At 45.2% G+C, this 26953-nt stretch overlaps 1 protein-coding gene across 20 annotated transcripts in view; it reads left to right on the top strand.

Annotated features, from left to right (window-relative positions):
- The window catches only part of Clip1 (CAP-Gly domain containing linker protein 1), a 113643-nt gene that overhangs the window by 24717 nt on the left and 61973 nt on the right, over nt 1-26953 (top strand). For 10 of the 20 annotated variants that reach the window (XM_029476957.1, XM_021163648.2, XM_021163647.2 and 7 more), the window contains exons 2-8: nt 7758-7950; nt 11315-11883; nt 16907-17031; nt 18541-18763; nt 22134-22331; nt 22856-22959; nt 24077-24137. In XM_029476957.1, coding sequence (XP_029332817.1) covers nt 7866-7950; nt 11315-11883; nt 16907-17031; nt 18541-18763; nt 22134-22331; nt 22856-22959; nt 24077-24137 — 1365 coding nt within the window. In that variant the 5' untranslated portion in view covers nt 7758-7865. Of the gene's footprint in view, nt 1-2706; nt 2901-7757; nt 7951-11314; nt 11884-16906; nt 17032-18540; nt 18764-22133; nt 22332-22855; nt 22960-24076; nt 24138-25614; nt 25648-26953 lie in introns of those variants that run through there. The other 10 variants (XM_029476951.1, XM_029476955.1, XM_029476952.1 and 7 more) reach the window with 2 other exon arrangements.

Here is a 26953-nt window from a genome sequence, read left to right as displayed (position 1 = left end):
CGAGACAGGGTTTCTCTGTGTAGCCCTGGCTGTCCTGGCACTCACTTTGTAGACCAGGCTGGCCTCGAACTCAGAAATCCGCCTGCCTCTGCCTCCCTGTTTTCTTAAACATGCAGATTTTAGGACTGAGATAACTTATACACACACACTGTAGAAATTTGTAATTATATCTTCCAGCGCGTAGGAATCGGATAGGGAGGATGAGGAGTCCCAGACAGCTTTAGCTGCATTCCAAGTGCAGGGTTATGTGAGACGATTAAAAACAGGAAGTGAGTAAGGAAACAGAAACCCTGAAATTACCAAGTAGAGGTGAATTTTTACCAGGGGGAAGTATTTAATCACTTTAGATTATTTTTTTAAAAGAATATTTTAAAATGTGTGCCTCATGCCCATGGAGGTCAGGAGGAAAGGTCTTACATGCCTGAAGCTAGAGTTATAACCACGTGCTCTGACTGCTGAGCCATCGCTCCAGCCCTGAGTATTCCTGCTTTCATTTTGATGAGGCAGGCTTTAGGTGATTGCCTGTTAGAAGGAGTGCACAGTAAGGTTGGGGTAGTGAACTGAATGTGCGAGCTTTAAAGTTTTGTTTGGAGCAGAAGAGCATTTTTCTATAATTTCCTGTTCAAGGCTTAGTTGTATCTAAGGGAAGTAGAGGCCTTGAATTCTTTTTTTGTTTGTTTTTTTGTTTTTTTGAGACAGGGTTTCTCTGTTCTCTGGCTGTCCTGGAACTCACTTTGTAGACCAGGCTGGCCTCGAACTCAGAAATTCGCCTGCCTCTGCCTCCCAAGTGCTGGGATTAAAGGCGTCCGCCACCACCGCCTGGTGGAGGCCTTGAATTCTTGAAAGTGGTGGTAGCTAACCAGTGTGGTACTTGATGAACACAGGCACTGTTCTCATGGTTGGAAGCATCCCCTAGATGTTGTTGTTGTCTAGATATCGAAGCTGTAACTATATATCTGACACTGTGTTTGCCAAAGCTGGGGTGATGTCTACGTCTGGGATCCCAGCACCTTTGGGAGGTTGAGGCAGGTCGATCGCCAGAAGTCCCAGGAGAGCTTAGGCCATAGAAAACCTTGTTTCAGCGATGGCGCAGCAGGTGGAGGTGCTTTCCTTCAAAGCTGACTACCTGAGTTAGAGCCCCTGGAACCCATACGGTGGAAAGAGTAAATCGGCTCTGACAAGTAATTCTCTGACCTCCAAACCTGGGCGTGGCCCCTGCAGATTATTGGGGTACTTCTATCTCCACTAGCTTCCAATGAGTGAGACTCAGACTATGATTTATTTATTTAGCTTTAGCACAGTTACTAGGCAAATGCCAGTATTTAGTATTTGAATGCACTGCAGCCCCAGACTAACCCCCACATGCTCCCGATAAATAAATAAAGCAAACAAGGGACTCTAGAGACAGCTTAGTGGTTAAAAGCTATTACGGTACTTAGTGATACTCTTCGTGGTACTGTTCTTATAAAGCATATGAGTTTGGTTCCCTGCTCATAACTGGGATGTAGCCTTTAATGCCAGTTCTGTGGAGATCTGATACCTATGATCGCTGAAGGCACCTACATTCATGTTCACACACAACATACGTACATATACATACGCGCACTTAAAAATAATAAAAAGAAATAGTTAAAACCAAGCAAACAAATTGAAATAAAATACCCCCCCCTTAAACACATATACACACAAAAGACAAATGTGGACGAGACCGTACTTCATAGAGGATGACCGCTTTCTGCAATAGAGGAATATCTTACTTTCTGGAATCAAAACTGCAGCAAAACTGACACCTTAAGACATATAAAGCACACTTTCTTCTTTTTTAACCTGAGCACAGGTCCCCTAAGGTTGTCTGCTTCTTTGAAATAAATATCTTGCTTCTTTGCCCTTAGGTTCTAGATCAGATCTGAATTAAACTTCAAGTTTATGACATTAATCTAGCTTAAAAAGTTCCAGGCCTGCCGTTGTCTCTCCAGAGAGTTCAGAGGTCACACGGGACAGCAAAACAGTTTCTTTAGTGTTGATGTTGAGTAATACACCTTCCTGTCTGCGGGAGGAAGTGGGGACCCTTTACCGAGAAGGAGGGAGCAAGAAGGGGTTGTGTGGCTGAACAGTGCCCTGTATTCTCCCGGAGCTGCCTGGCGTTTGGAACTAGATGATCTTCCTGCTTCTTCCTTTTAAGAGTACAAGCAAACCAGAAGCTATTTTTAACTTTTCAGAGCTGATGTAAGCTCTAAAGATAAACACTTTCCAAATAGCTCTTGGCTTGAGAAAAACGACGATCAGGCATCATTCAGTGTTATAAATGCAAAATTCAGGGTATGCACACACACACACACACACACACGTATATAATATACATGTGCACACACACACACACATGACACACATACACATATTCATATCCACACAGACTCACATGACACAGACAGACAGACAGATGACACCAGCACACACTGGTGTTTTTTGGAAAGCAAGGCTGTAGAGCAGTGTGACTTTTATTTCAGAAAGGGCTCTCACACTTCTCCTTTTGGCTTTTTGAAGCAGGGTTTCACTGTGTAGCCCCTGCTGGCCTAGAACTTATGGCTGTCCTCTTACTTTCCTCTCTCAGTTTCTGGCATCACAGGCCTGAGCCACTGCCTGGGCTGTGACTAATGGAAAGTATATTTAGCAGTGTATACACATCCACACAAGACCTCTCACGTGGGGAGGTGGTGTTGATTATCGTGACATAGCCATTACTTTTTGGAGCTGTTGGACTTCTCTGCAGGCCTTGGATATATTTTGCTTTGTTCAGTAACTACACATCCATGTAACTCTAGGGTATTTTGATCCAAGGTTGGGAAACAGCTGATAGTGTTGTTAGAGCCACATCACAACTCTCGTGGGCCACCAGTAAGGTACTTCACTCTTGCTTCTTTGTTTGCTTGTTTGTTTTCTGGTTTTTCGAGACAGGGTTTCTCTGTGTAGCCCAGGCTGTCCTAGAAAGCTTATTGTTTGCTGCTGCTGCTGCTTCTCCTGCTCCTGCTCCTCCTCCTGCTCCTCCTCCTCCTCTTCTCCTTCTTTTTAAGAAGGGTCAGTTCAGGCTGATTTTGAACTTGAATTCCTCTTGCCTCAGCCTCCTCACAATTCTGGGATAAATTACCTCTGAAAATGGAGGTAATTTACCTCCTGTGCTGGGTGTAGGTAGTCACCTTTAACATTTTTTATTGATTTTTGTGTGTATAAGCATTTTGGACATATGTATGTCAGATGGTCAGAAGAGGGTGTAGCTCCTGCAACTGGAGTTGCAGGTAGTTGTGGCTGCTTTACTGGGAACCGAACTAGGTCCCCTGAGAGCAATAGGTGCTTGTAATTGCCGAGCCATCTCTCCTGCCACTTGGGCAGTCACTTTAAATGAGAAAAAAAAAGAAAGTTGCAGGATAGTGTTAACTGATAGGACTATCTGCCCTGTGTGTAATGATTGGAATTGTTGTGTCTCTGGCACTGTCGCCAGTTAATCGTACATTTGGATGTGACTGAAACATTACATTTAACATGGAGTGCCTAGAGACAGGGTTCCAGGGCTAAGAACTTTTGTCACTCATGCAGAGGGCTGGAGTTTGGCGTCCGGCACCTAAGTTGGGCAGCTGCACCACATCTAGGGTGCATTATGCTCTTTTGGTTTCCACGTGCACCTGTACACTTATATACAGAGAGGGGGTGGTAAAGATAGTAAGAAAAAAGTAGCCGGGCGTGGTGGCGCACGCCTTTAATCCCAGCACTCGGGAGGCAGAGGCAGGCGGATTTCTGACTTCGAGGCCAGCCTGGTCTACAAAGTGAGTGCCAGGACAGCCAGGGCTACACAGAGAAACCCTGTCTTGAAAAACCAAAAAAAAAAGAAAAGAAAAAAGTAGGTCAGGTGTGGCTGAGGCGGGCAGGTCAGTGTGCATGGTAAGTTTCAGGCCATCCAGGGCTTCACTGTGAGACCCTATCTCAACAAAACACACACACACACACACACACACACTCACAAAACCACACTTGAAAACACAGAGGCCACATACTGAGCTTTTGGTCTCACAGACTGGAGGTCTGTGATACAAAAAATGTATCAAATAAAGGCAAGCTGTAGGATATCTAGCCTAGTCCACTCCCTGTGCCTGGCAGTAGGAAGGCTGGATGTGGTCTCCTGTGCTCAGCGGTAGCTAGTCTTCACAGCTATACTCGTCCTTGCCAGAGTGTCGTCGTCTCAAGAGTTCTAGATGATAGTGTTCCCTGAAGTCACCGTGTGAGCACCATCCCTGACGCTCAGGACTGCTCTCCTGCGGTAGCCTGAGGCCAGCAGCCCCGGCTTGGGCCTGTACTGACTAGCGCACTGAGTGAGGATTTCAAAAGGACCGGACCGCTGGAAGGCTGCTGACCCTGGGCTTCAGGTTTGCCTGTTAATGGGAGGGAGACTAAAGTAACCGAGATGAACTCGTGAAATAGGTGAGAAGTCTGAGATGCTGTAGACAGCTTTCATTGTGCTCGTAGACTCCTGTAATAAAGGCCTTGTATTTGAGGTGAAGGGTTAGGAAAGTTGAATAGTTTCTTCGTTCATTAATTGATCCGAGCCCCTTGAGCATCTCCTGCAGTTTCCCCTTAGACTTGATTTCTTACAGGAATCTCTGATGCTCATCCAGCCGAGCTCACTGTCCAACCCACAGGCTTTGTCCTTTGCCACCTCCTCTGCCTCCCGACTGTAACGTCCGTTTCCTTCCAGCTCACACGTGCTTTGCTTTTGCCTTGCTCTCGAAGCCTTTTCCTTGTACTCTGGTCCACCCTTTTGGCCTTCTGGGACAGTTTTGGGATGATCACATGGCTTGTTATTTCTTATAAGTGGCATTGTGTGCTTAGTTTTTTTTTGTGGGTGTGAGTCTTCTTCCCAGCCACATTGTAAGTTCCATATGTTTGTATCCGTTATATATTCTTCTGTCATCTGTGGTGAGCAGGAAGTACAATTTAAAACATATTAGGTACACCCCAGCCAGTTAGAGTAAAAATTTAGAGTTTTTTCCTTTATTTAGTGAATGTGTATTATATGTTGTAGGAAATATAAAAATGGCTAAAATGTGGTTTCTTCTGAGAGAATTTACAGTCCACACAGAGACAGCTAAACGTGCTAAATGCTGTGAAAACCACACAGACTCAGTGAGTTGTGGTTGCTGGTGCCCGTAATCCCAGCACTGTAGAAGACCACTGCCAGAGAATCGCCATGAGTTTGAGGCCAATCAGTATTCCAGTGTGACATCCTATTTCAGAAACCTAGAAACAGGGCTGATGAGATGGCTCAGATGGCACACAAGTCTGGCAAGCATCCTGAGTTCAATCCTCAGATCATACTTAAAAAGGTGAGAGAGAGAGCTAACTCTATAAAGTTGTCCTCTGACCTCCCATGTACTCACCCTGACACCTGTATCACACATACTCACACACACACACACACACACACACACACACACACACACACACACACATACAACCAGCCTGGTTAAGCACGCATGTAATCCCAGTACTCAGGAGATGGAGGCAGGGGGATCAGAAGTTCAGTTATTCTCAGCTACATAGCAAGTCTGAGTCTATCTTGGATCCATGAGACCCTGTCATAAACAAATAGCAGACAAAATGGACAATGCACTGGAAAGAGAAGGATGGACATGTCTGCGTTGGTGAGGAGTTGAGGAGGTTTTAGAAAGCGAGTGAGTGTAGGTTTCGGCAGGTGAAGCTGAAGACTTGGAAAGCAGGGAGAACCCCTGGGAAGCCATGGAGGAGGCAGAGTCCTGAGCTGTTCTGGGGTCAGCTGTGGATGATTCCCAGGCATGCGATTGAGAAGTTGAACTTCCAATTAGTCCTTGATCAATAATTCAGTGGTGGTTCTCAGATGCTCCTGTCAGAATCACCTGAGTGGCTTATTAACCCCAGATGGCTGAGTCCCCAGGGCTTGTTGATAGGTCCGAGGTCCTCATTTCTAACAGGTTCTAGGTGCTGCTGCTACTGCTTGAGTGTGAGCACAGTGCTTGTGATAATTGCCCGTGGAGATGCCAGCAGATTTGGTGACTAGAACCCCTGGGTGTTAACGCACCGAGGTGGTGCTGCTGCTCTGTGCATACACACCGGGACTTCCAGGCTGCAGATCAGGCTATGGTATGCACAGCCCTTCCTGCAGGGTTGGAGCAGTGGTGATGCAAGCAGTAAGTGCTGAGCATGCTTTCCTGGCACCCAAGTCTTTAAAGTCTGAGCGAGAGGCACTTGGTGCTGGAGGCCCTTGGCAAGTGAAGATTTAAAACCTCTTTAACTCTTAGCTAGGTGCGGTGGTGCAGGCCTTTAATCCCAGCACCAGGGAAGCAGAGGTGGGCAATTTTTGTGAGTTTTTTTTTTGTTTGTTTGTTTTTGGTTTTGTTTTTTTTTTTTGGCTTTTTCGAGACAGGGTTTCTCTGTGTAGTCCGAGGCTGTCCTGGAACTTACTCTGTAAACCAGGCTGGCCTCGAACTCAGAAATTTGCCTGCCTCTGCCTCCCAAGTGCTGGGATTAAAGGCGTGCACCACCACGCCCGGCTATTTTTGTGAGTTTTAAACTTAGCCTTTGTCTATCTACACAGTGAGTTCCAGGATAGTCAGGGCTATACAGTGAGACCCTGTATCAAACAAAACAAAATAGCAAAACACCCCTGTAACTCTGAACAGGAAACAAAAATGAATATAGCAATATTTGGGAAACACTTTTCTTAGGGCTTCTTTGCATTCTTAAAAATTACTGAGATCTCCAGAAGCCCCCCCCCCCCCCCGCTTAAACCCAAACAAAACAACAGGCTCTGTGACTTTTTAAAATATATTTTTTCCTTTTTTATTAGATATTTTCTTTATTTACATTTCAAATGTTATCCCCTTTCCTAGTTTCCCCTCTGAAAATCCCCATCCTCTTCCACCTCCCCCTGCTCCCCAGCCCACCCATTCCTGCTTCCAGGCCCAGGCATTCCCCTATACTGGGGCATAGAACCTTCACAGGACCAAGGGCCTCTCCTCCCATTGATGACCAGCTAGGCCATCCTCTGCTACATATGCAGCTGGAGCCATGAGTCCCACCATGTGTTTTCTTTGGTTGGTGGTTTAGTCCCGGGGAACTCTGGGGTTACTGGTTAGTTCATATTGTTGTTCCTCCTATGGGGCTGCAACCCCTTTCAGCTCCTTGGGTACTTTCTCTAGCTCCTTCATTGGGGACCCTGTGCTCCATCTAATGGATGACTGTGAGCATCCATTTCTGTATTAGTCAGGCACTGGCAGAGCCTCTCAGGAGACAGCTATATCAGGCTCCTGTCAGCAAGCTCTTGTTGGCATCTGCAATAGTGTCTGGGATTGGTGGTTGTTTATGGGATGGATCCCCAGGTGAGGCAGGTTCTGGATGGTCATTCCTTCAGTCTCTGCTCCGAACTTTGTCTCTGTAACTCCTTAAAATATATTTTTTAAAGACTTATTTATTTCATGTATGTGGGTATTCTGTCGCTGTCTTGAGACACACCAGAAGAGGGAGTCAGATCCCATTACAGATGGTTGTGAACCACCATGTGGTTGCTGGGAATTGAACTCAGGACCTCTGGAAGAGCAGTCAGTGCTCTTATCCGCTGAGCCATCCCTGAGCCCGCCACTGTGGTTTTTCTCTCTCAGATTACAAGTCTGCACCACTACTATGCCCAGTTTGGTATTTGAAGTAACTCTTTCTTGATATGTTTCCTTTTTCAGATTTGACCGAGAGGCTGAGTTCTCTATAGGAACACCCACATTTGTATGGATGATTGGGGAAAGATAGCGGCAGCAGACAAGGAAAAAGCATCCTGACCTCCCGAGAACATGAGTATGCTAAAACCCAGCGGGCTGAAGGCCCCTACCAAGATCCTTAAGCCGGGAAGCACAGCCTTGAAGACGCCTGCTGCTGGTAAGCGTTTACTTCTTATCTTTATTTTATTTCATTTCATTTTGGGACAGGGCTTCTCCACATTTCAAGGCTGTCCTGAAATTCACTCTGTACACCAGGCCAGCCTCAAACTTAGAGGTTTACCTGCCTCCTGAGTGCTAGGATCAAAGATATGTGCCACCATGCATGGCTGCTTTTAATTAAAAAAAAAAAAAAGCTTTGCTTTATTATTTATTTAGGTGTGTGTGTGTGTGTGTGTGTGTGTGTGTGTGTGTGCATGCATGTGCATGCAGTTGCCTGAAGAAGCCAAAAGAGTGTTTCCAATCTCCTAGAGCTGGAGTTACAAGTGGCTGTGAGCCAACTGAAATGGTAGCTGGGAACTGAACTCAGGTCCTCTGCAAGAGCAGCAAGCGCTCTTAACTTCGGAGTAATCATGCATTACCTTACATGAGGACACTGTAGCTGTACAGATGGTTGTGAGCCTTCATGTGGTTGTTGGGAATTGAATTTTAGGACCTCTGCTCGCTCCAGTCAATGCCTGCTCACTCCAGCTCAAAGATTTATTTATTATTATACATAAGTACACTGTAACTGTCTTCAGACACACCAGAAGAGGGCATCAGCTCTCATGATGGATGGTTGTGAGGCACCATGTGGTTGCTGGCATTTGAACTCAGGACCTTCGGAAGAGCAGTGTTTTTACCTGCTGAGCCATCTTGCCAGCCTGAAGTTTTTTTTTTTTGTTGTTGTTGTTGTTGTTTTTTTAAAGTCAACTTTATAAAAATTGATATTTGAAAAAGTTTTCATGAAGAAGCAGAGTTTGTCCTTTGGAATTTTAAAAAGCCTTCATGTGTGCGTGTATGCACACACCCATCTTTGCATAAAACTCTTGAGGCCAGGGGTTGATGTTGGGCGTCTTCTTCAACTCTTCTTCATCCAACTTTTGAGACACTGAATCTGGAGATCGACATTCAGGTTAGGCTGGCAGCCGGCGCAGGTCGCAGGCCGGTGCAGGTCGCAGGCCAGTGCAGGCCGGCGCACGTCAGGGATCTGCCTCTCTGCCCCACGCTTGGCTTCCTTTACAGTGATGGAGGATCGGAATCTAATTTCTCTGAGCAGGTGACTTGCTTAGTCACCCAGCTCTAGGATTTTTTTTTTTTTTCGAGACAGGGTTTCTCTGTAGTTTTGGCTGTCCTGTCCTCACTCTGTAGGCCAGGCTGGCCTCGAACTCAGAGATCCACTTATCTCTACCTCCCAAATGCAGGGATTAAAGGCGTGTGCCATCACTGACCGACCAGATCTGGAAGTTTTTTGAGTCATATTTTTAGAAGTTGTTCTTTTTATTTATTTATTTTTATTTTTCTAAAGATTTATTTATTATTATATCTAAGTACACTGTAGCTGACTTCAGATGAACCAGAAGAGGACGTTAGATCTCATAACGGATGGTTGTGAGCCATCATGTGGTTACTGGGATTTGAACTCAGGACCTTCGGAAGAGCAGTCAGTGCTCTTAACCGCTGAGCCATCTCTCCAGCCAGAAGTTGTTCTTTTTAAATTTAGTTGATTTAGTATGAGATGTTAAAGTAGTCGTGAAGTTAAATCACTGAGTTATTTGATTCCTTCAGTGTTAAGATATTTCTTTTTTTTTTTTTTTTTGGTTTTTCAAGACAGGGTTTCTCTGTGTAGCCCTGGCTGTCCTGGAACTCACTTTGTAGACCAGGCTGGCCTCGAACTCAGAAATCCGCCTGCCTCTGCCTCCCAAGTGCTGGGATTAAAGGCCCACGCCCGGCATTTCTTTGATTTCTATTCCTTAATTTTTCCAGATCTTTCTCCATAGAATTCCAAGAAAACAAACAATAGTGTGGTCTAGAAGGTTTTTCTTTCTTTGATGTTAGACAGTCGTCGGCTCTCACAGCAATGAGGAAGAACATTCCCAGAGATTTTGTGAATGAGTGACTCAGTCCATTCAGGTTGCTTTAACAAAATATTTTAGGCTGGGAATTTATAAACAACAGAAATGTATTGCTCACAGTTTTGGTTCTTCTAATTTTGCTTATACCTTCCTGTTAGGCTCAGGCCAAATGTCAGCTCTTGGGTGGAAGCAGGGCTTTGTCTCCTCCACAGTTCTCAGGCTGTCTGCTTTCTTGTCTTCTCAGTTCTCACCTTGGAGAGCACAGACTGTGCTGTCTTGCTTGGTTTCCTGACATAGAACAATGCCTGGGATTAGTCCTAGAGATGCAGGAGCTCCCCAGACTCGTAGACAATGAATGAATACGCGGAGTCATTCAGTCCTCTCAAATGCCCTCAAAGGAAGACGTCAGTGCCTCCCTACAGGGGGAGATGTTAAACATAGAGAGGTTATGTCACATCCCGAGATATGATACGTCCCATAAGTGACAGTCTGCTTAGGAGTGTGCACTTCTTCCAGCTACACTAACTATTTAATAAATCCTTATTAGATGACGAATGGATAAGTTTTCAATGTAAGTACACTGCTCACAAATTAACTATTCTCTTTATGATAGGATAGAGGCTGCACGAAAGTATCTTGCCTTCCCAGGGCATCTGGCCAGGTGCTATCTTATGTTTTTGCTTCTATTTCTCCTTCTGCCATCAAAGAAGTAGGTTTTATTGTAATAGTGTTATAGTAGAGATGGCAGGGGTGGGGTGGGGGTGGGGCAGCCCTGAATCCTTTCATTCAGTAACCAAGATTGTGTGTCTCTGGTTAAATGGTAGGAGATTTTGCTAGCTTGGCTATTCAGATGTTGGAGTAAGCAGGTCTTGGTGGGTCTGACTGGATTCTCGAAATGTTCAGGAAGGGCACAGGGTAGGAATGAACTGAGAACTATAAATACAGGGCTGGGAAAGGACTATGGCTTTTTTTTTCTTTTTGCCTTGATTACTTTCAGTCTTAGTTGCAAATGTAGAGTAAACCACACACACACACACACACACACACAGAGTTCACAGAGCTTTGACAGTGTTCTGCTTCCTTGCTTAAAAAAAATAGAATTTGCCCAACAAGTCAATAAGTCCTGTTCTGTTTATGTTGCTATTGTTTTCTCTTTTTATGTTTAAAGGTTTTAAAAAAAATTATTATTTTATGTGTGTGGGTGTTTAATCTATGTGTATGTCTGTGCACCATGTGTGTGCCTGTTGCTGGGTGAGGCCAGAGGAGGATGTCAGATCCCCTGGAACTGGACTTATGGATTGTTGCGAGCTGCCGTATGGGGGCTGGGGATTGAACGTGGGCCCCCTGCAAGAGGAGCCAGTGCTTTTAGCCATTGAGCAGTCTCTCCAGGCTGTTTTCCGTTTTTCTTTGTTAGAGGACAGCTGCTCAGCTATGATGTTGGACCTGTTCTGATTCTTCTTCTGCTTTCAGCTGCAGCTCCAGTGGAGAAGACAATACCCAGTGAGAAAGCCTCAGGCCCTCCATCCTCCGAGACCCAAGAGGAGTTTGTGGATGACTTTCGAGTTGGAGAACGTGTTTGGGTGAACGGGAATAAGCCCGGATTTATCCAGTTTCTTGGGGAAACTCAGTTTGCACCAGGCCAGTGGGCTGGGATTGTTTTAGACGAGCCCATAGGGAAGAACGATGGCTCGGTGGCAGGAGTGCGGTATTTCCAGTGTGAACCTTTAAAGGGCATATTCACCCGACCTTCAAAGCTAACGAGGAAGGTGCAGGCAGAAGATGAAGCCAATGGCCTGCAGGCAGCTCCTGGGAGAACTGCTTCACCTCTGTCCACTGCTGCAGCTACCATGGTGTCTTCTTCTCCAGCCACTCCCTCAAATATTCCCCACAAACCGTCCCAGTCAACGGCAAAAGAACCTTCGGCTACACCTCAAATTAGCAACCTTACAAAAACTGCCAGTGAGTCGATCTCCAACCTTTCAGAGGCTGGCTCTGTCAAGAAGGGGGAGCGGGAGCTCAAGATCGGAGACAGGGTGCTGGTGAGTCACAAGCCACTGTGGCCACTGCCCTTCTTCCCCTCCTCGGCCAGCGATCCCTCCTCCCCTCCCTCCTCCTCCCCTTCCTCTTCCTCCTTCCCCTTGAGAGAAGGCCTCTCTTTGAAGTCCAGCTGGAGCAATGCTGTGCCTCCAACTTTCCTCTACCATACCTGGCTAGCTAACATGCTAATTTGTTTTTTAAACATAAATCTTTAATCTAGAAATAAGAAGTATTTTAACTTTAAAATTCATTAAAGAAGTTAAGATTTAGAAACTAAATGTAGTGGCTGGGTGGTGGTAACATGTCTCTTTAATCCCAGCACTTGAGAGGCAGAGGCAGGTGGATCTCTGAGTTTGAAGCTAGCCTGGTGTACAGAGCAAGTTCCAGGACAGCCAGGACTAACAGAGAAACTCTGTCTTGAAATACCAAAATGAACTGGGGTGTGGGGGAATATAGGGGGGGGAGAGAAATAGATATAGGTGTAGAAATATGAAACATGTGATTCAAACTTTTTTAAAAAAGATTTATTTATTTATTATATGTAAGTACACTGTAGTTGTCTTCAGACACCCCAGAAGAAGGTATCAGCTCTCATTACAGATGGTTGTGAGCCATCATGTGGTTGCTGGGATTTGAACTCACGACCTTCAGAAGAGCAGTCGGCACTCTTAACTGCTGAGCCATCTCTCCAGCCCCATGATTTAAACTTTTAATAATTAAAAAAATTGCCAGGCATGGAGTTGCATGCCTATAATCTCAGCACTGATGAGACAGAGGCAGGGGGATTGAAAGTTTGAAGACTAGCTATGCTACATAGCAAGATCCTGTGTCAAAAAATAAAAACAACCAAACCAAACCAAAAATAAATAATTGGGCAGGGTCATGGGGGTTGTATTGGCTGGTTTTGTGTCAACTTGACAGAAACTGGTGTTATCACAGAAAAAGGAGCTTCAGGTGAGGAAATGCCTCCATGAGATCCAGTTGTAAGGCATTTTCTCAATTAGTGTAAGGCATTTTCTCAAGGGGGAAAGGCCCCTAGTGGGTGGTGTCATCCCTGGGCTGGTAGTTTTGGGTTCTATAAGAGAGCAAGCTGAGCAAGCCAGGGGAAGAAAGCCAGGAAGTAACGTCCCTCCATGGCCTCTGCATCGGCTCCTGCTTCCTGCCCTGCTTGAGTTCCAGTCCTGACTTCCTTGGTGATAAACAGCAGTATGAAAGTGTAAGCTGAATAAACCCTTTCCTCCCCAACTTGCTTCCTGGTCATGATGTTTTTGTGCAGGAATAGAAACCCTGACTAAGACAGGAGTTGAGGAGATAGCTTAGTAAAACCTTGCAAGTTTGAGGACTTGAGTTTGATCTCTATGTAAGAAGCAAAGCATGGTAGCACATACTGATGCACATTTATAACCAGTGATGGCAAGGTGAGACAGTGAGACTCTGGGCTCAGGTGCTAGTTAATATAGCCAATCAGCAAGCACCACATCCCAGTGAGATGTCCTGTCTCAAAAAAAAACTAGAGCGCATCATGTCAGGCTGTGGTCATCACTTCTCCCTACAGCACCAGGTAACCCCTTTTTGGCTGGCTTCTGAAAGTGGGATTTATATGTATAGGTATATGATATGTAATGTATGCAATACATATATACATGTATGCATGAAGACATTATACATAAAGCTTTTTCTCTGAGACAGGGTGTCACCGGGGAGTCCAGCCTGATCTAGAACTCTCTAGTTACCCCTGGCTGGTTTTCACACTCATGTTAATCTTGCCTTAGCCTCTTGAATATATTTTTATTTTTAAAGCACAACATAAGAATATCCCCCAAGGAAAGATGGGTAAAAGGCACATGTGGTACATCCGCTCTGTGGAGTACCAATTAGCAGAATGTGTGTCTGAGTTGGTTTGGTTTTGTTTTTTTGTTCATTCCTTTACATCTTTTGACATAGGGTCTCATATTCTAGCAGCCCCTGGACCCTGTGTAGATGGGGGTGACCTTGAACACTGATCCCCTGCCTTTCTTTCCCAAAGGCTTCCTAGTTTGTTTTCTGTTGCTATAACAGAATTCTGATGCTGGGTAATTAAGAAAGAAAGGTTGATTTTGGACCCTGCCTCTTGTGGCTGGGCTGTGTAACAGAACATGGTGCTGACCTCTTTCCTGTAAGGGCTTCATGGCAGAAGGACAATCAGAGAGTATGTCCAGAGAGGAACTCAGAAAAGCCAAACTTGTTGATGGCAATCTGTGTTCCTGGTGTCTAATCCTGTTAGGGTTTAACTCAGCAGAAAGACATCAGTGCATTTATGAAGGCTACGCTTCTCTCCCCTTAAACCACCTACCTCCTGGTGGGCCCCACTTCCTGACACTGTAGCACTGAAAGCCAAGCTTCAACGTGAGGGTTTTGTTTTCTTTTTGAGACAAGGTCTCATATATCCTGGATTGTCCTTATTATATAACCCAGGAAGACTTTGAACTTCTAAGCCCCTTGCCTCTACTTCCTGGGTACTGGATTACAGGTGTTGCCACCACACCTGGCTTTATGTGGTTCTGGGGACCAAACCCAGGGATTTGTGTGAGCTAGGCAAGCACTCTACACCTGAGCTACACCCCCAGCCTTCAGTGTGAGTGTTAGTGTGCTCAGGCTATGTTGGGACCACAGTGAGAGAGAGTAGGAAATGAACCTAGGTGTCCACACTGCTTATCACTGGGTATGAAAAAATTGTTATTTTATCTCAATAAAAATTACATTTATTTATTTTATGACTGTTTTGTCTGCATGTATGGATCCCCTGGAACTGAAGTTAGAAATGTTTGTGAGCTGCCATGTGGGAACCAATCCCAGATTCCCTCTGTATGTGCGACAAGTGTTCTTAAACACCAAGCCATCTCTCCAGCACCTACAGTGAAATTTTTGAAAGAAAGAAAAAGGAAAAAAACAAAACAAAACAAAAAAACAAAAAACAAAACAAAACTAAGTTAAGCCCAGTAGTGCAAATCTCTACTTCTGGCTGTTTATAAAGCCAGAATAGGAAGTTCAAAGCCTCGCCAGATGCCGTGGTGCACCTCTCTAGTCCTACCATGCAGAAGGCAAAGGCCTGTGAATCTCTGAGTTTGAGGGTAGCCTGGTCTACATGGTGAGCTGGTGAGTTCCAGGCCAGCCAGAGCTACATAGTAAGATCCTGTCCAATAAAAAAGTTCAATACCTGCCTGTGGCACAGATGAGTTCAGTACAGACTGGCACCTTAGTGAGAACCTGTCTCCAAAAGGGAAGAGAGGTTGGGCTGGAGAGTCGGCTCAGTGGTTAAGAGCACAGGCTGCTCTTCCGAAGGACCAGGGTTCACTTCCCAACACCCAAGTGACAGCTCACAACTGTCTGTAACTCCAGTTCCAGGGGCTCTGCCATCCTCTCACAGACATACATGTAGGCCAAGCAGCACTGCACATAAAATAAAGATAAAAAAAAAACTAGTGAGACCCTGTGTCAGAAAGTGGGGAAAGGCCGGAGCTGGCGCTCAGTGGCATGTTTGCCCTGCAAGCACAAGGCCCCGTGTTCAACCTCCATCCTGACACAAAGCTCAGGGAAGAGGGGAGAAGACAGAAAGCGGGCTCTGAAGAAGTGTGGTGGTAGAGAGTGAGTGCAGGCAGAGGTGATGCAGGTTGCTAAGCACTAGTGATTAAAATGCTGTTGCCGTGTATGAACCCAGACCACGGCACAGATGTGTGCTCTCATGTATGCATGAGAGAAAATATAGTAATGCCAATGATAACGCATGTTCAGCTATACATTAAAGTGGGTGGGAAGATAGTTAAAAAGGGCCTCAGCTTTGAGCACTTCAGGTAAATGAAATTGTGAGGAGTGGTATTTTTTTTTAATATTTATTTATTTATTTATTTAATGTATGTGAGTGCACTGTCGCTGTCTTCAGACACACCAGAAAAGGACATTAGATCTCATTACAGATAGTTGTGAGTCACCATATGGTTGCTGGGAATTGAACTCAGGACCTCTATAAGAGGAGTCAGTGCTCTTAATTGCTGAGCCATCTCTCCAGCCCAGGAGTGGTATTTTAAAACAGTTTTAAGGAGACAAAACCATTATAGTGTAAAAACCAGTAGATTCAATCATTTTAAAGTATTTTAAATCCTCTGTCCTCTAGACAGAGCTTCTCTGTGCAGCCCTGAGACTCACTCTACAGACCAGGCAGGCCTCAAATTCAGGGATCCTCCTGCCTCTGCCTACACTTAATATGTAATCCAGGATAACTTTGAACTTCTAAGCTCTTGCTTCCAGCTCCTGAGTGCTGAAATTAAAGGTGTGCACCATCATGCCTGGTTAAAGTACTTACAATTTTATTTGCTAATACAATCAGTGAACCCAAACCAAACACGTGGACTGTGTCTTTAATATGCGTACGCCACTGCGTTGAGACAACGTTAAGTATAAGAAAGTATCAGGAATGCAGAAGCCATAGATGGGCTCTGCTTCTGTCTCATGTCGTTGGGTTTTCACTTTTATAGCAAATATTTATTTCCAACAGGGAAATCTGAAGTGACCAAGTATTTTTCTAAAAGTTATTTTATTCATTATTATTGTATATGTGTGTATTTGTGGGCACACACTTTGTGAAACTAGTTCTTCCCTTCCACATGTGTGTGAGTAGCAGGGGTTAGATGGACGTGGTAGGCCTGCAGCCTGGGGCAGCAAGTGCTTTTACCGAAGCAGTCATCATGCCGGCACATAACCAAGTGGTTTTTGTTGTTGTCTTTAAGGACGGGAATATGTTTGTTAACAGTGTGAATGATTACACGCTATGTAGGGTGATTTATTGTTACACTATCCCAGACATCATGTCCTTCAGGCAGTGTCTCTCAGTGTGGCTTCGGGATAGCTTGAGAAGAGCTCAGAAGACAAAGCAGGGGAGCTGCTGATGGGGTGGTGGGGTGCACCTCTGTCACCTGTGTCATTTGTTGGGACTACAAAGGCAGAAGCTATTGCAGTCATCTTAAGTCTCGCCTTTTATTCCTCTTGTAGGTTGGTGGCACTAAGGCTGGCGTAGTCCGCTTTCTTGGCGAGACCGACTTTGCCAAGGGGGAGTGGTGTGGTGTGGAGTTAGACGAGCCTTTGGGGAAGAACGATGGTGCTGTTGCCGGAACAAGGTTGGTCTGGAATTCTGGGACATTGAGTCTTCCTCTCACAGCTGTGTGCTCCAGCAGGACTCACCAAGTATGTGTACTAAGTGGGAACTGCTGTCTGAGGAGCCGTGCTTCTTGTTTTGTGAGATACCTTTAGCTTTTGGAACAGGCTGGCCTGGAACCTGTGTGACAATCTTCCTGCCCAACTCAGTCCTCCAAGTATCAGGGTTAAAGATATGATCTACTGTGGCTGACTAGGAACTATATTTTTATTCTGTTTATCCTACCGCTTATCTATCTATCTATCTATCTATCTATCTATCTATCTATGAGTTAGGGTCTCTGTGTAGTCACGGCTGTGTAGTCACGGCTGTCCTGGCACTTGCTATGTAGACCAGCGGCCTCTGTCTCACAGAGGTCATCCTGCTTTTGCCATCTAGTGCTGGGATTAAAGGTGTATTACCACCACACCTATTCTTTTTTCTTTCCTGAGATGGTAGTTTTTGTTTGGTTTTTCTGTGTCTCCCTCTCCCCCGTCCCCCGTATGCGTGTGTATAAGTGTGCATGCCAGAGAACAACTTGGGTGTCACCTTGAAGATTTCTCAGTGACCCAGTGTTTACCAGTTAGGCTAGATTGGCTGCCCATTGAGCGCCACTGTGCCTAGCGAATATCATTTTCCTTCTGGCTTCATCAGGTACAGAGTTTGGGCAAGAAGAAGGAAAGAAGGGTAAAGTGCATCCTCATGTTTGATGAGAGTCCCATCCTGGGCTAAGGCACTGACAGCCGAGCAGCCCCCTCTGTTGTAAGAGCGCCCCTACTCTGCCCTGATGTACTGATGGGACTCAGACAGCACAGGGATGGATGGGGCTTCCCCATCCTTTTTTCCTGGTCTCACATAGCCCATGGCTGCTTCTGAGCTCACGTTCCTCTTCATGGTTCAAGTGCTTAGATGTCAGGGTATGGAATCATGCCTGGCTGAGAATGGTTTGACACTGTTGGGCGCGGCTATGGGAGATGATAGATTGTTACTCTTGTCATATAGTGTATTGATCTAGTTAACACTGACCTATAAACCATATATAGGGGTGTGGACTTTAATCAGCGAAACATCATTCTTCACGGAGATAAAGATTAAATATCTCTCAATAAGCCATCAAGCCTCCTCACTGTTTTGTGTGTTTCCTGTGTATCGAAAACACCAAGTCTCCCACGTAAAGGCAAGCCTTTACCACTGAGCCACATCCCCAGCCCCTAAGCCATTCCCTCCTGTTACTGACACAGTGTCACAGTCTCTGCTATTCTCAGACAACTGACATTTTTAGTTGCCTTAGGTGGCTCTGCCAGAGTCGGGGTCTTGTTTGTCATGGCTGTAAGTGGGGGTCCCTAGGTTGCAATCCTCTGCCTGCATTTATCACACGGTACAATGGCTCTGTCCTTACATAATCTCATGCATTCCGAGTTGGAAGAGTGTCTGTTACACCCGTCACCTTTTGTGATTAAGTTGTATTTGTTCCTCTTCCTGCTCTCTAAAGGTATTTTCAGTGTCAACCCAAATATGGATTGTTCGCTCCTGTCCACAAAGTGACAAAGATTGGCTTCCCGTCTACTACCCCAGCCAAAGCCAAAGCCGCCGCCGTGAGACGAGTGATGGCCGCCACGCCCGCCAGCCTGAAGCGAAGCCCTTCTGCCTCCTCCCTCAGCTCCATGAGCTCCGTGGCCTCCTCTGTGAGCAGCAAACCCAGCCGGACAGGACTAGTAAGCCTCCCCTCCTCCCTGCAGCGCCAGCCCACAGCCGGGCTCTGCTTCGCTTGTCTGTGCTCTCCGTGCTGCCCATAGCTGGTTGTGGGAGTCCCTGCAAGGCAGTTTTGAAAATGGAACTCCAGCAAGGACATCAGTTTTGAAATACGATTTTTTTTCCTCAGTGGCACTTTTATTCATAATAGCTTTAACGTATGCCAGTTCTTGAGAAATCTATATAACTACTATTTATTGTGTGAAATTACTTAGACCCAAATGACTGGGAAATTGGAGGGATCCCAGTTGTCATGGATGTAGGTCTCTTTCTCTTTAATTTCTAACAATTTTAGGGACCAATGTATTTTGGGAGAACTTAATGCTTTATATCATCAGAGTGGACAGCTAATATGTGGAGTGTTCCTATGTGGGCCAGAGGATTCAGAGGGGTCCTTTTGGAGCTCAAAGATGCTGGGAAGGGCCATGTTTTGTTTTTTTCTTGTCTTTCTCCTGTTCCTTTCTCTCTCCTCCTTTCCCCACTTGGAGCATTGAAAAGTGGAATTGCGGGAGTTATATACCACTGTGGTCTTGTGGTCATGGTGTATTACATCAGAAGTGTCAGCAAGAGTCTACTCCCACCTGAATTCAGGACCCGGGCTCTTTGATGGTGACCTTGTGGCAACAGTTAGTTAGATGGTGACTCCAGCCCAGGGTTCCCAGTCCTTGATCTCATTTACCTTCTGTGGCATCATGGTCAGGAAGAGAAAGGAGGGGGCGCTGAAGTCTCTCAGTGGCTGAGATGCCCCTCTGCTAGCCAGCTGCAGTTTCTTCCTTGTACATACGGGTAAAGTATTTACCTTTCCGACTGTTTGAGTTTGCATCTTCAACAGTACAATTAAAAAAAAAAAGTCACAGGACCAGTGGAATGGAGGTGAGGATCAAAGCCTTGTTCTGAAAGGCTCAGCACATCCCAAGATGGGCATCTGCTCTGCTGTTGTAGGCTGGGTCTGCTCTGAGGCGCTCTTCCCTTGAGTAACTTTCATCTTCTTGTAAATTATGTCCATTGCTTTGGGGAGCACCAAGCCTTCCCTGTACCCTCCAGTCTCCCCTACTAACATTTAGCAGACAAGTTCTGATTTTTCATAACTCACCTCACTTACTGAAGACAGTTGTCAAATAGATACGTCTCTTTTTCTTTATCTGTTTCTCGGTGTGCTTATGTGGGAATAGCTATAGTTTCTAATAAAAATGACTGAAAGTGTAACAGGGACATAAAATAATGTCTCTTGACCCATTCCTGAGAGGTGTATTTCTGTCCAAGGAAAGTAGAAATGGAAAAGTTATTTTTTTGAATATTCGTTTATATGTGTGTATGCACGTGCATGTGGGTGTGTGTCAGATTCTTTGGAGCTGGCATTTGTAGGACACTGGCTTCTTAGCTGGGTGCTTGGAGTCAAAATTCTGATCTTCACTCTTAGCCACTGAGCCATGTGTCCCGTTCCGAAGACAAGTGAGTCTTTCAAATGAATTCTCAGTAACTATAGTGTCTTACCACTAGGGAATATGCTCCTGTTGGGCTCTGCGCATCTTCTTGAGCCTTGGAATTGTGATAAACATCACCGGGACCTTCATTCCCTGTGCTGCTCTGATTGGCGCATAGTGCTTGTGTTTTGTCTTCACAACTGCCAATACCCAGCTCTGCAGACAGGGTGCCGTTCAGTGGAATGGGTTATAGGCTGAGGCTGAAACTGAAGTGCCTCATCTAGTCATTGCGTGTACAATGGCTATCTCTGCACTTCTTTGGAATTTTACACATCCTTTAATGTCCCTGTGCACTTTCAGGGCCCCTGAGGCATAGCTACTCACAGGATTTGGTGACTTCATACTTAATGTACTTAACCGTGCAGTGAAGAGGGAAAGCTGGTCTAATGGTAAAAAGAGAGGCATGGAATCTGCTCTCAATATGTTTCAGTAATTCAAGAAATTCCACAGAACGAGCCACAAAAGGTGGTGTGGGTCTGATTGGATTCCTTTGCTCTCATAGTCATCAGATTGCTGGATTATTAATTGATGAAGATGTTCCCTGAGGAGGTGCGGGCTCGGTAGACTGACGGGGAGCACTCGGGGAGCACCCCGGTGACAAATGATGCTTTGTTTGCAGAAGAAGCAATGGCTGAATTGATCTGGAGCCAGCAGCTAAGTCAAGGCCATGGGCAAATATTTGCCAAGGATGGGGCCATGTCCAGACACCCTCCCAGCCTGCAGAGCCCACCGGAGCCTGCAGAGAGGAATGTCAGTCACTTTGTCCAGTTACCTGCCACCATTTATTCGGGTTCATTTCCTCTGGGATTAATGTGGCTGTTAGCTTCCAGATGGAGGTGGATGTGAACCAACAGAGATTAGTAGATGATAAGAAGACACATTCTTTCTTAGCATCTCCTAGATTTTGTCTCTGCCATTTCCTGTCTTCCTGTCTTCTTTCTTTTCTTCCTTCCTGTCTTACTGATGCCCTGTTCTCTTCTTCCCACTTATCATTTCTTTTTCTCCATAGGTTTCTCTTTTCCTTTCTTCCTCTCCTCTCCTCTCCTCTCCTCTCCTCTCCTCTCCTCTCCTTTCCTTGTGTGTGTATCTGTCTGTCTGTCCATCTCTGACTGATTGTCCTAACTTAGACTTCCCCTCTTATGTTTTATAATTATCTAGTGATTGGGATTCAGTTCCTAGAAGCCAGGTTCCAGTGTGATATCACCCCAGTTTTTCCTTTGCAAAGAAAGATGAAAAAGATGCTGACAAAAATCCAACCGTTCATCGGTTGAGAAGATGGGACTCTAAGGGTGATGTTTTCATTTCTGAGTGAGGTTTGGGAGCTTTAAAAACTCTCAGCTTTAAGACCAAGAAGCAAATGTTTGGTCGGATGTCATCACCAGAACACAATCATCGCTCAGGCTGGAGGAGCTTAAAGAACCTTGGGATGTTTTGCTTTGTTTCGTTTTGAGATGGTCTTACTCTGCAGCCAGGCTGGCTTCCAGCTCACGGGCAGTCCTCCTGCCTCAGCCTCTGGAGTCCTGGGGTTACAGGTGTGAGCCACTTTAGAGAAACTTTTAAGATGGGTTTTGTGAAAACTGTCAAGATTCCTACAGACTTTGTCAGCTGTGCTCAGAGGGCCCATGTTTAAACTACATATTCATCTTCTGAACTTCGCTGTGAGCTTGTTTATCCATGCTTTTTATGAAGTCTTACTTTCTTGCTGAGAACTTTGCCTAAAATTTTACAAACCCACAAGCTGGGGCAGCACTTTTGCTTTGCCTAGGAGATGTGTGCTGTGCATGCGCTGTTCGAGCCGTTCCTCCGGGACAGCACCATCGTCCTTGACTTCTCTGACTTTCCTTTGCAGTTGACTGAAACCTCTTCCCGCTACGCCCGCAAGATCTCGGGCACCACTGCCCTCCAGGAGGCGCTGAAGGAGAAGCAGCAGCACATTGAGCAGCTGCTGGCTGAGCGGGACCTGGAGCGGGCCGAGGTGGCCAAGGCTACCAGCCACGTGGGGGAAATAGAGCAGGAGCTAGCCCTGGCCCGAGATGGGCATGACCAGGTGAAGACTGGTGTTGGTCTTGTGATGGTTTCCAAACTGAGTGACGAGGTTAAAAAGAGTGCCTGGCATTCGGAGCCAGGGGGTTGGTTGGATTTGAACATAGGAAATGAGTGTCTGAGCTTGTTGAAAAGCTGTGGTGTGGGTACCAGTTTCCGTCATCACGAAGTTTTGTTCTTCTCGATTTTACCGTAGCCATTTGGTTTCTATGTCTAGGCTTTGAGTCTGGCTGTATTAACTGCTCCTTACTGGGGCTTTTGTGATCACAGGTGGTGTTTGTAGATCATTACTGACACGTTTCAGTATTGGAAAAGATGAGGCTTGTCTTACTGTTGCCCTCTGTTGCTGTATGCTGTGGGATGGGGTTTGGTTTTGTCATCTAGTTTCCAGGAAAGTTGCCAGGAATAGCCTACCAAGATAGAAAGCACTAGACTGTATCCAGAGCAATGCTCACCCATCGTGGTCTCATTTATCGATACGTATTTGGAGGTATCCTGGGCTACTCACTGACATCCTTGCTTCCCCAGCATGTCCTGGAACTAGAGGCCAAGATGGACCAGCTACGGACCATGGTGGAAGCTGCTGACAGGGAGAAAGTGGAGCTGCTCAACCAGCTGGAAGAGGAGAAGAGGTGATCCTGAGTGTGGTGATGTCAGCCAGAGGCAGGGCTGCCCAGCAGAAGCTGAACTCTGTTGTGTGAAGAGGCTGTGCTGTGATGTAACTTTTCCAGGAAGCCTGGTATCCTCTAGACATGACTTGATTAACAGAGGTTTACTGTCATTGAATGCTTGTCCTGAGAATCACTTTACTCAGCATTACCAAAGAAAATCCCAGACCAGTTTCACTACTTATTAGCCTTTATGAAGAACCTTATCCCCGAGAAAGCTGGGCTTAATTGGCAAACAGGGTAGAACAGTTGGAGAGTTATTCAGGTCAATATGAACACACATGCTAAATGATGTGAGATAGACACAGAGAGCTTGGCTTTTCACAAGGAGCTGTCCTTCCTTCCTCCCTGTCTCCCTCCCTCCAAAGATTGAACCTATAGCCTTCTTGACAAGAACACCACCACAGCCAGTGCCCCAGCCCTTCTGTTATCCTATTTTAAAAGTTTTGCAAAGTGGGCTGGACTGGCTCTGTCTGAACTCATGACCCTCTTGGTTCGGCCCCACGAATAGTTAGAATTGTGGGTCTGCACCATTAGGCCCGTAATCATTGGATGAAGAAGCACTAGGCATAGGATGTTCTCGCAGCCAAAAAAATAAACCTACAAACCTGTGGAGGGTGGTATATACCTGCGTTACAGCATGCAGGAGGGCAGGAGGATATACTCTCTCTCTCTCTCTCTCTCTCACACACACACACACACACAGTAGAATTTATACATGTATAATCTGAAACCTATTTCTTTGGTAAGCAAATGTTTTCCTTTAAGGCCGAAATTATTTTGATTGATTGACCCATTCTGGTGGTATATGTGGCCAAGGGAAAAAAGTTTTTGTTTCTTTGTTTTCAGTTTCTTTTTGCTTCATGTTCTCTAGAGTTGTTACCTAGATAAAAGTTTGGAATTTCTAGATAATTACAGCCCCGCTTTTCTACACCAGTGCCCTAAAGATAGTTTTCTGCATCTCTAAGGCGTGCGCTTGCACTGCTGTCCTGAGTTCACCAGGGTGTTGCTCATGCTTGCGCTGTGCGGTGAGGTGGTCCTTAGACCTTTCCTCAGTGCCTGGTTTGTTTTTATCCCGCAGGAAGGTTGAGGACCTTCAGTTCCGAGTTGAGGAAGAATCAATTACCAAAGGCGATCTTGAGGTAAACCCTTCCAAATCTTTAAAGCCTTTATGAATGCCAGTGTTGGGAAATAAGAGTGACACTCTGGGCCCGTTAATCCTTGTCAGAGCAGTCTGTCAAGAGGATGGCGGGCGTCCTGCCTTGGCCCACTTTGGGTTGTACTGAGGTGATGGCCTGGTCCTCGAGCCTGGGATTGTGGTATTCACGTGGCAAATTACGGTGCTCATAACTCTTCTCATGCTTCAAAATTAGAAGCTAGGAACTGGATTAATCAAGTCATAAATCTGGCAGTGTCCTCAAGGCAGTCTTAGGGAAGGCTCCTCTTGTCCCTCTGGTGTTGGAAATAGCATTTTAAAAGAACTTAACTTCAACACAATTGTACTTAACAAAGCATTTTTTGCTGCAGTTCAGCTCTGTCCTTTAGTGAAGCAGAATAAATCCTTTATAACCCTATAAAAGTCAATGGTGTGTTCTCATACGTTATTTTGTTCTTTTGGGACCAGGATTTAGATAGTTGCTTTTTAAAGTAATGTTTCCAGAGCAAAATGCTTCCAGGAGCAATGTATGCCACTTCTCTGACATATTTGAAAGTCAGCAGTTTTCCTATAATAATAGGTTTCTTATCTTCCCAACAATTACTCATAGTAGTTTGGAATTACACATTGCTATTAAATGATTTTGCTGCTTTGAAGCCACTGCCATATATATGACAAAAATAAATGATTAACTTTTCAAAATTTGAAGATTCTATAAGAGTTCTTCATAGCATTTTCATAAAATCTGCACGTGTCTATACAGTTTTGGGATTTTGGGGAGGAGCTAGAGACATGGCCTGACTATGTAGCTCTAGTCAGCCTGGTACTCAGTGCAAAATCAGGCTGGCCTCAGATTTATAGCAATCTGCCTTTGCCTGCCAAGTGCTGAGATTATAGCCATGCACCACCACGTCCAGCAGAAGGTGTGTGTGTGTGTGTGTGTGTGTATATATATATATATATATATATATATGATTTTTTTTTTTTTGCCACCATCAGGATTTTGGAGTCTGTTGGCTTAAATTTTAGGAGTCCTCCCAGACGACTCTGGTTTCCTTGCAAACAAATGTTTGCTTATAGTCGATAAAGAATAAAGAAAACATTTTCTGAATTCTAATTTTATAAGGTCTAGACTTTAATAGCTTCTTAATAATTTAATAGAAACCTTCTTCACTCATTTCACATATAGTCACATCCTGTAGTTGACTTTTGTGTTGTCATCCATTTAAAAACACCCCAAAGTCTCATCAGAAGTCTCATCTCATCATCTATTCATAAGAATTACTGCCTCTGGGGTTTGGGAAAGACTCAGATAAGACAGCTAGATTAGCAGTAGGCCAGTATAGTCTGTCTGATAAACTTACTAGAAATTAATCAAAGTTATATTGAAACCCTAACACAGATTGAAACTTTAGTTGAATCTTTTTGTTGTTGTTTACTTTTTTTTATTTTTCTACTGATAGCAAAAGAGCCCGATTTCTGAAGATCCCGAGAATGTAAGAGGGCACTTAACTGTGTGGATATTTCCCTTAACACAGATTGATTCCAGATTAAAATGCTTATTGATACACTCAAATACTAACCGCATAATCTGACCTTGGGACTTTTCCCGTAGTATTTCTATGCATGTGACTTTCAAAGCAAATGCATTTGTATCTTTAAGAAACCGTATGCAATGACTAAGCTCTGTGGATTCTTTTCTTACTGATAGGAAAATATTTAAAGAAGTTTTGCTGAAAAGAAAAGAAATTGTCTGAGGACGTGGCCTCCTTCACCCCATTCACAATGTTTTCTAGTTTGGGTAGACACCTGAGGGAAGCACAAAACACCTTAGATGGAGGGGCTGGAGAAATGCTGGGACACTTCCCAAGCACCCCTACCTTCCGGTTGCTTTTGTGTGTGCTCCCAACGCTAGCCAGTGCAGCTGATAAACCCAAGCTTCCCTTTCTGGCTGTGGTATTTCCCCTCCTATCTGCAAGTAGAGGCCATCATCCTCCCTGAGTCTACAGGGTAGTCTAGGTTGTTTTCACCGAGGGAGCTTTCCCTAGCAGCAGTGCTGCCGTGTGGTGCTGGCTCTCCGTCTTCTTACAGACTGCCAAAGAAGCTTCCAGAGCACCGAGCCTTGTACCCACTGCTGCCAGTGGAGAAGACCCAAAACCGTTAGCTTTGATTTACAGGCTCAAAAGAACAAAAGTGAAACAAAGAATTTATTTATTTATTTTTTTTACTTCTTATCATCTATTGAGCTGAAATAGAGACCTCACATTGACCTTTTGATGAGGGGTTCCTTTTTGCGAAGCTACTTCAGTGATCTGGGTCTCTTTCTTCTCTCCATCCAGAGCAGGTTTCGCTGCCTCCAGTGTCAGTGTGCATGGGACCTCCTCCTGCCTCTCTGTGCGCTTCTCAAAAGGCCTTTGCTCTCCTTCCAAGCCCTGTCCCAGGACTTTCCTCTTGGGATACCACACCTCAGTCTCAGAAGCAGTGATTTGAACGGGCTGCCCTGTTCAGTGTCAGGCTTTTACCACAGGCTGTGGCATGGAGGTGAATCACTGGCTCCACTGTGAAGCACCCCTTTTATAAGGTAGCACGGGGGCTTGCTGCACTCAGCTGGAAGGTCTGAACAGAGGGAATAGTACATAGACGTTTTCTCTCTCTCTCTTTTTTTTAAAAGATAGGGTCTCACTCTGTAGCCCAGGCTAGCCTTAAACCTGTGGTGATCCTCCTGCCTCAGGCTGCTCAGTGCTGGAATTGCAAGTGAGAGCCACTTCTCCTCTCCTCTCCTCTCCTCTCCTCTCCTCTCCT

This window comes from Mus caroli, chromosome 5, assembly GCF_900094665.2.
Source record: "Mus caroli chromosome 5, CAROLI_EIJ_v1.1, whole genome shotgun sequence".
Lineage (NCBI taxonomy): Eukaryota > Metazoa > Chordata > Mammalia > Rodentia > Muridae > Mus > Mus caroli.
The sequence above is the reverse complement of the archived record's forward strand: the minus strand, read 5'-3'. Positions and strand labels throughout refer to the sequence as shown.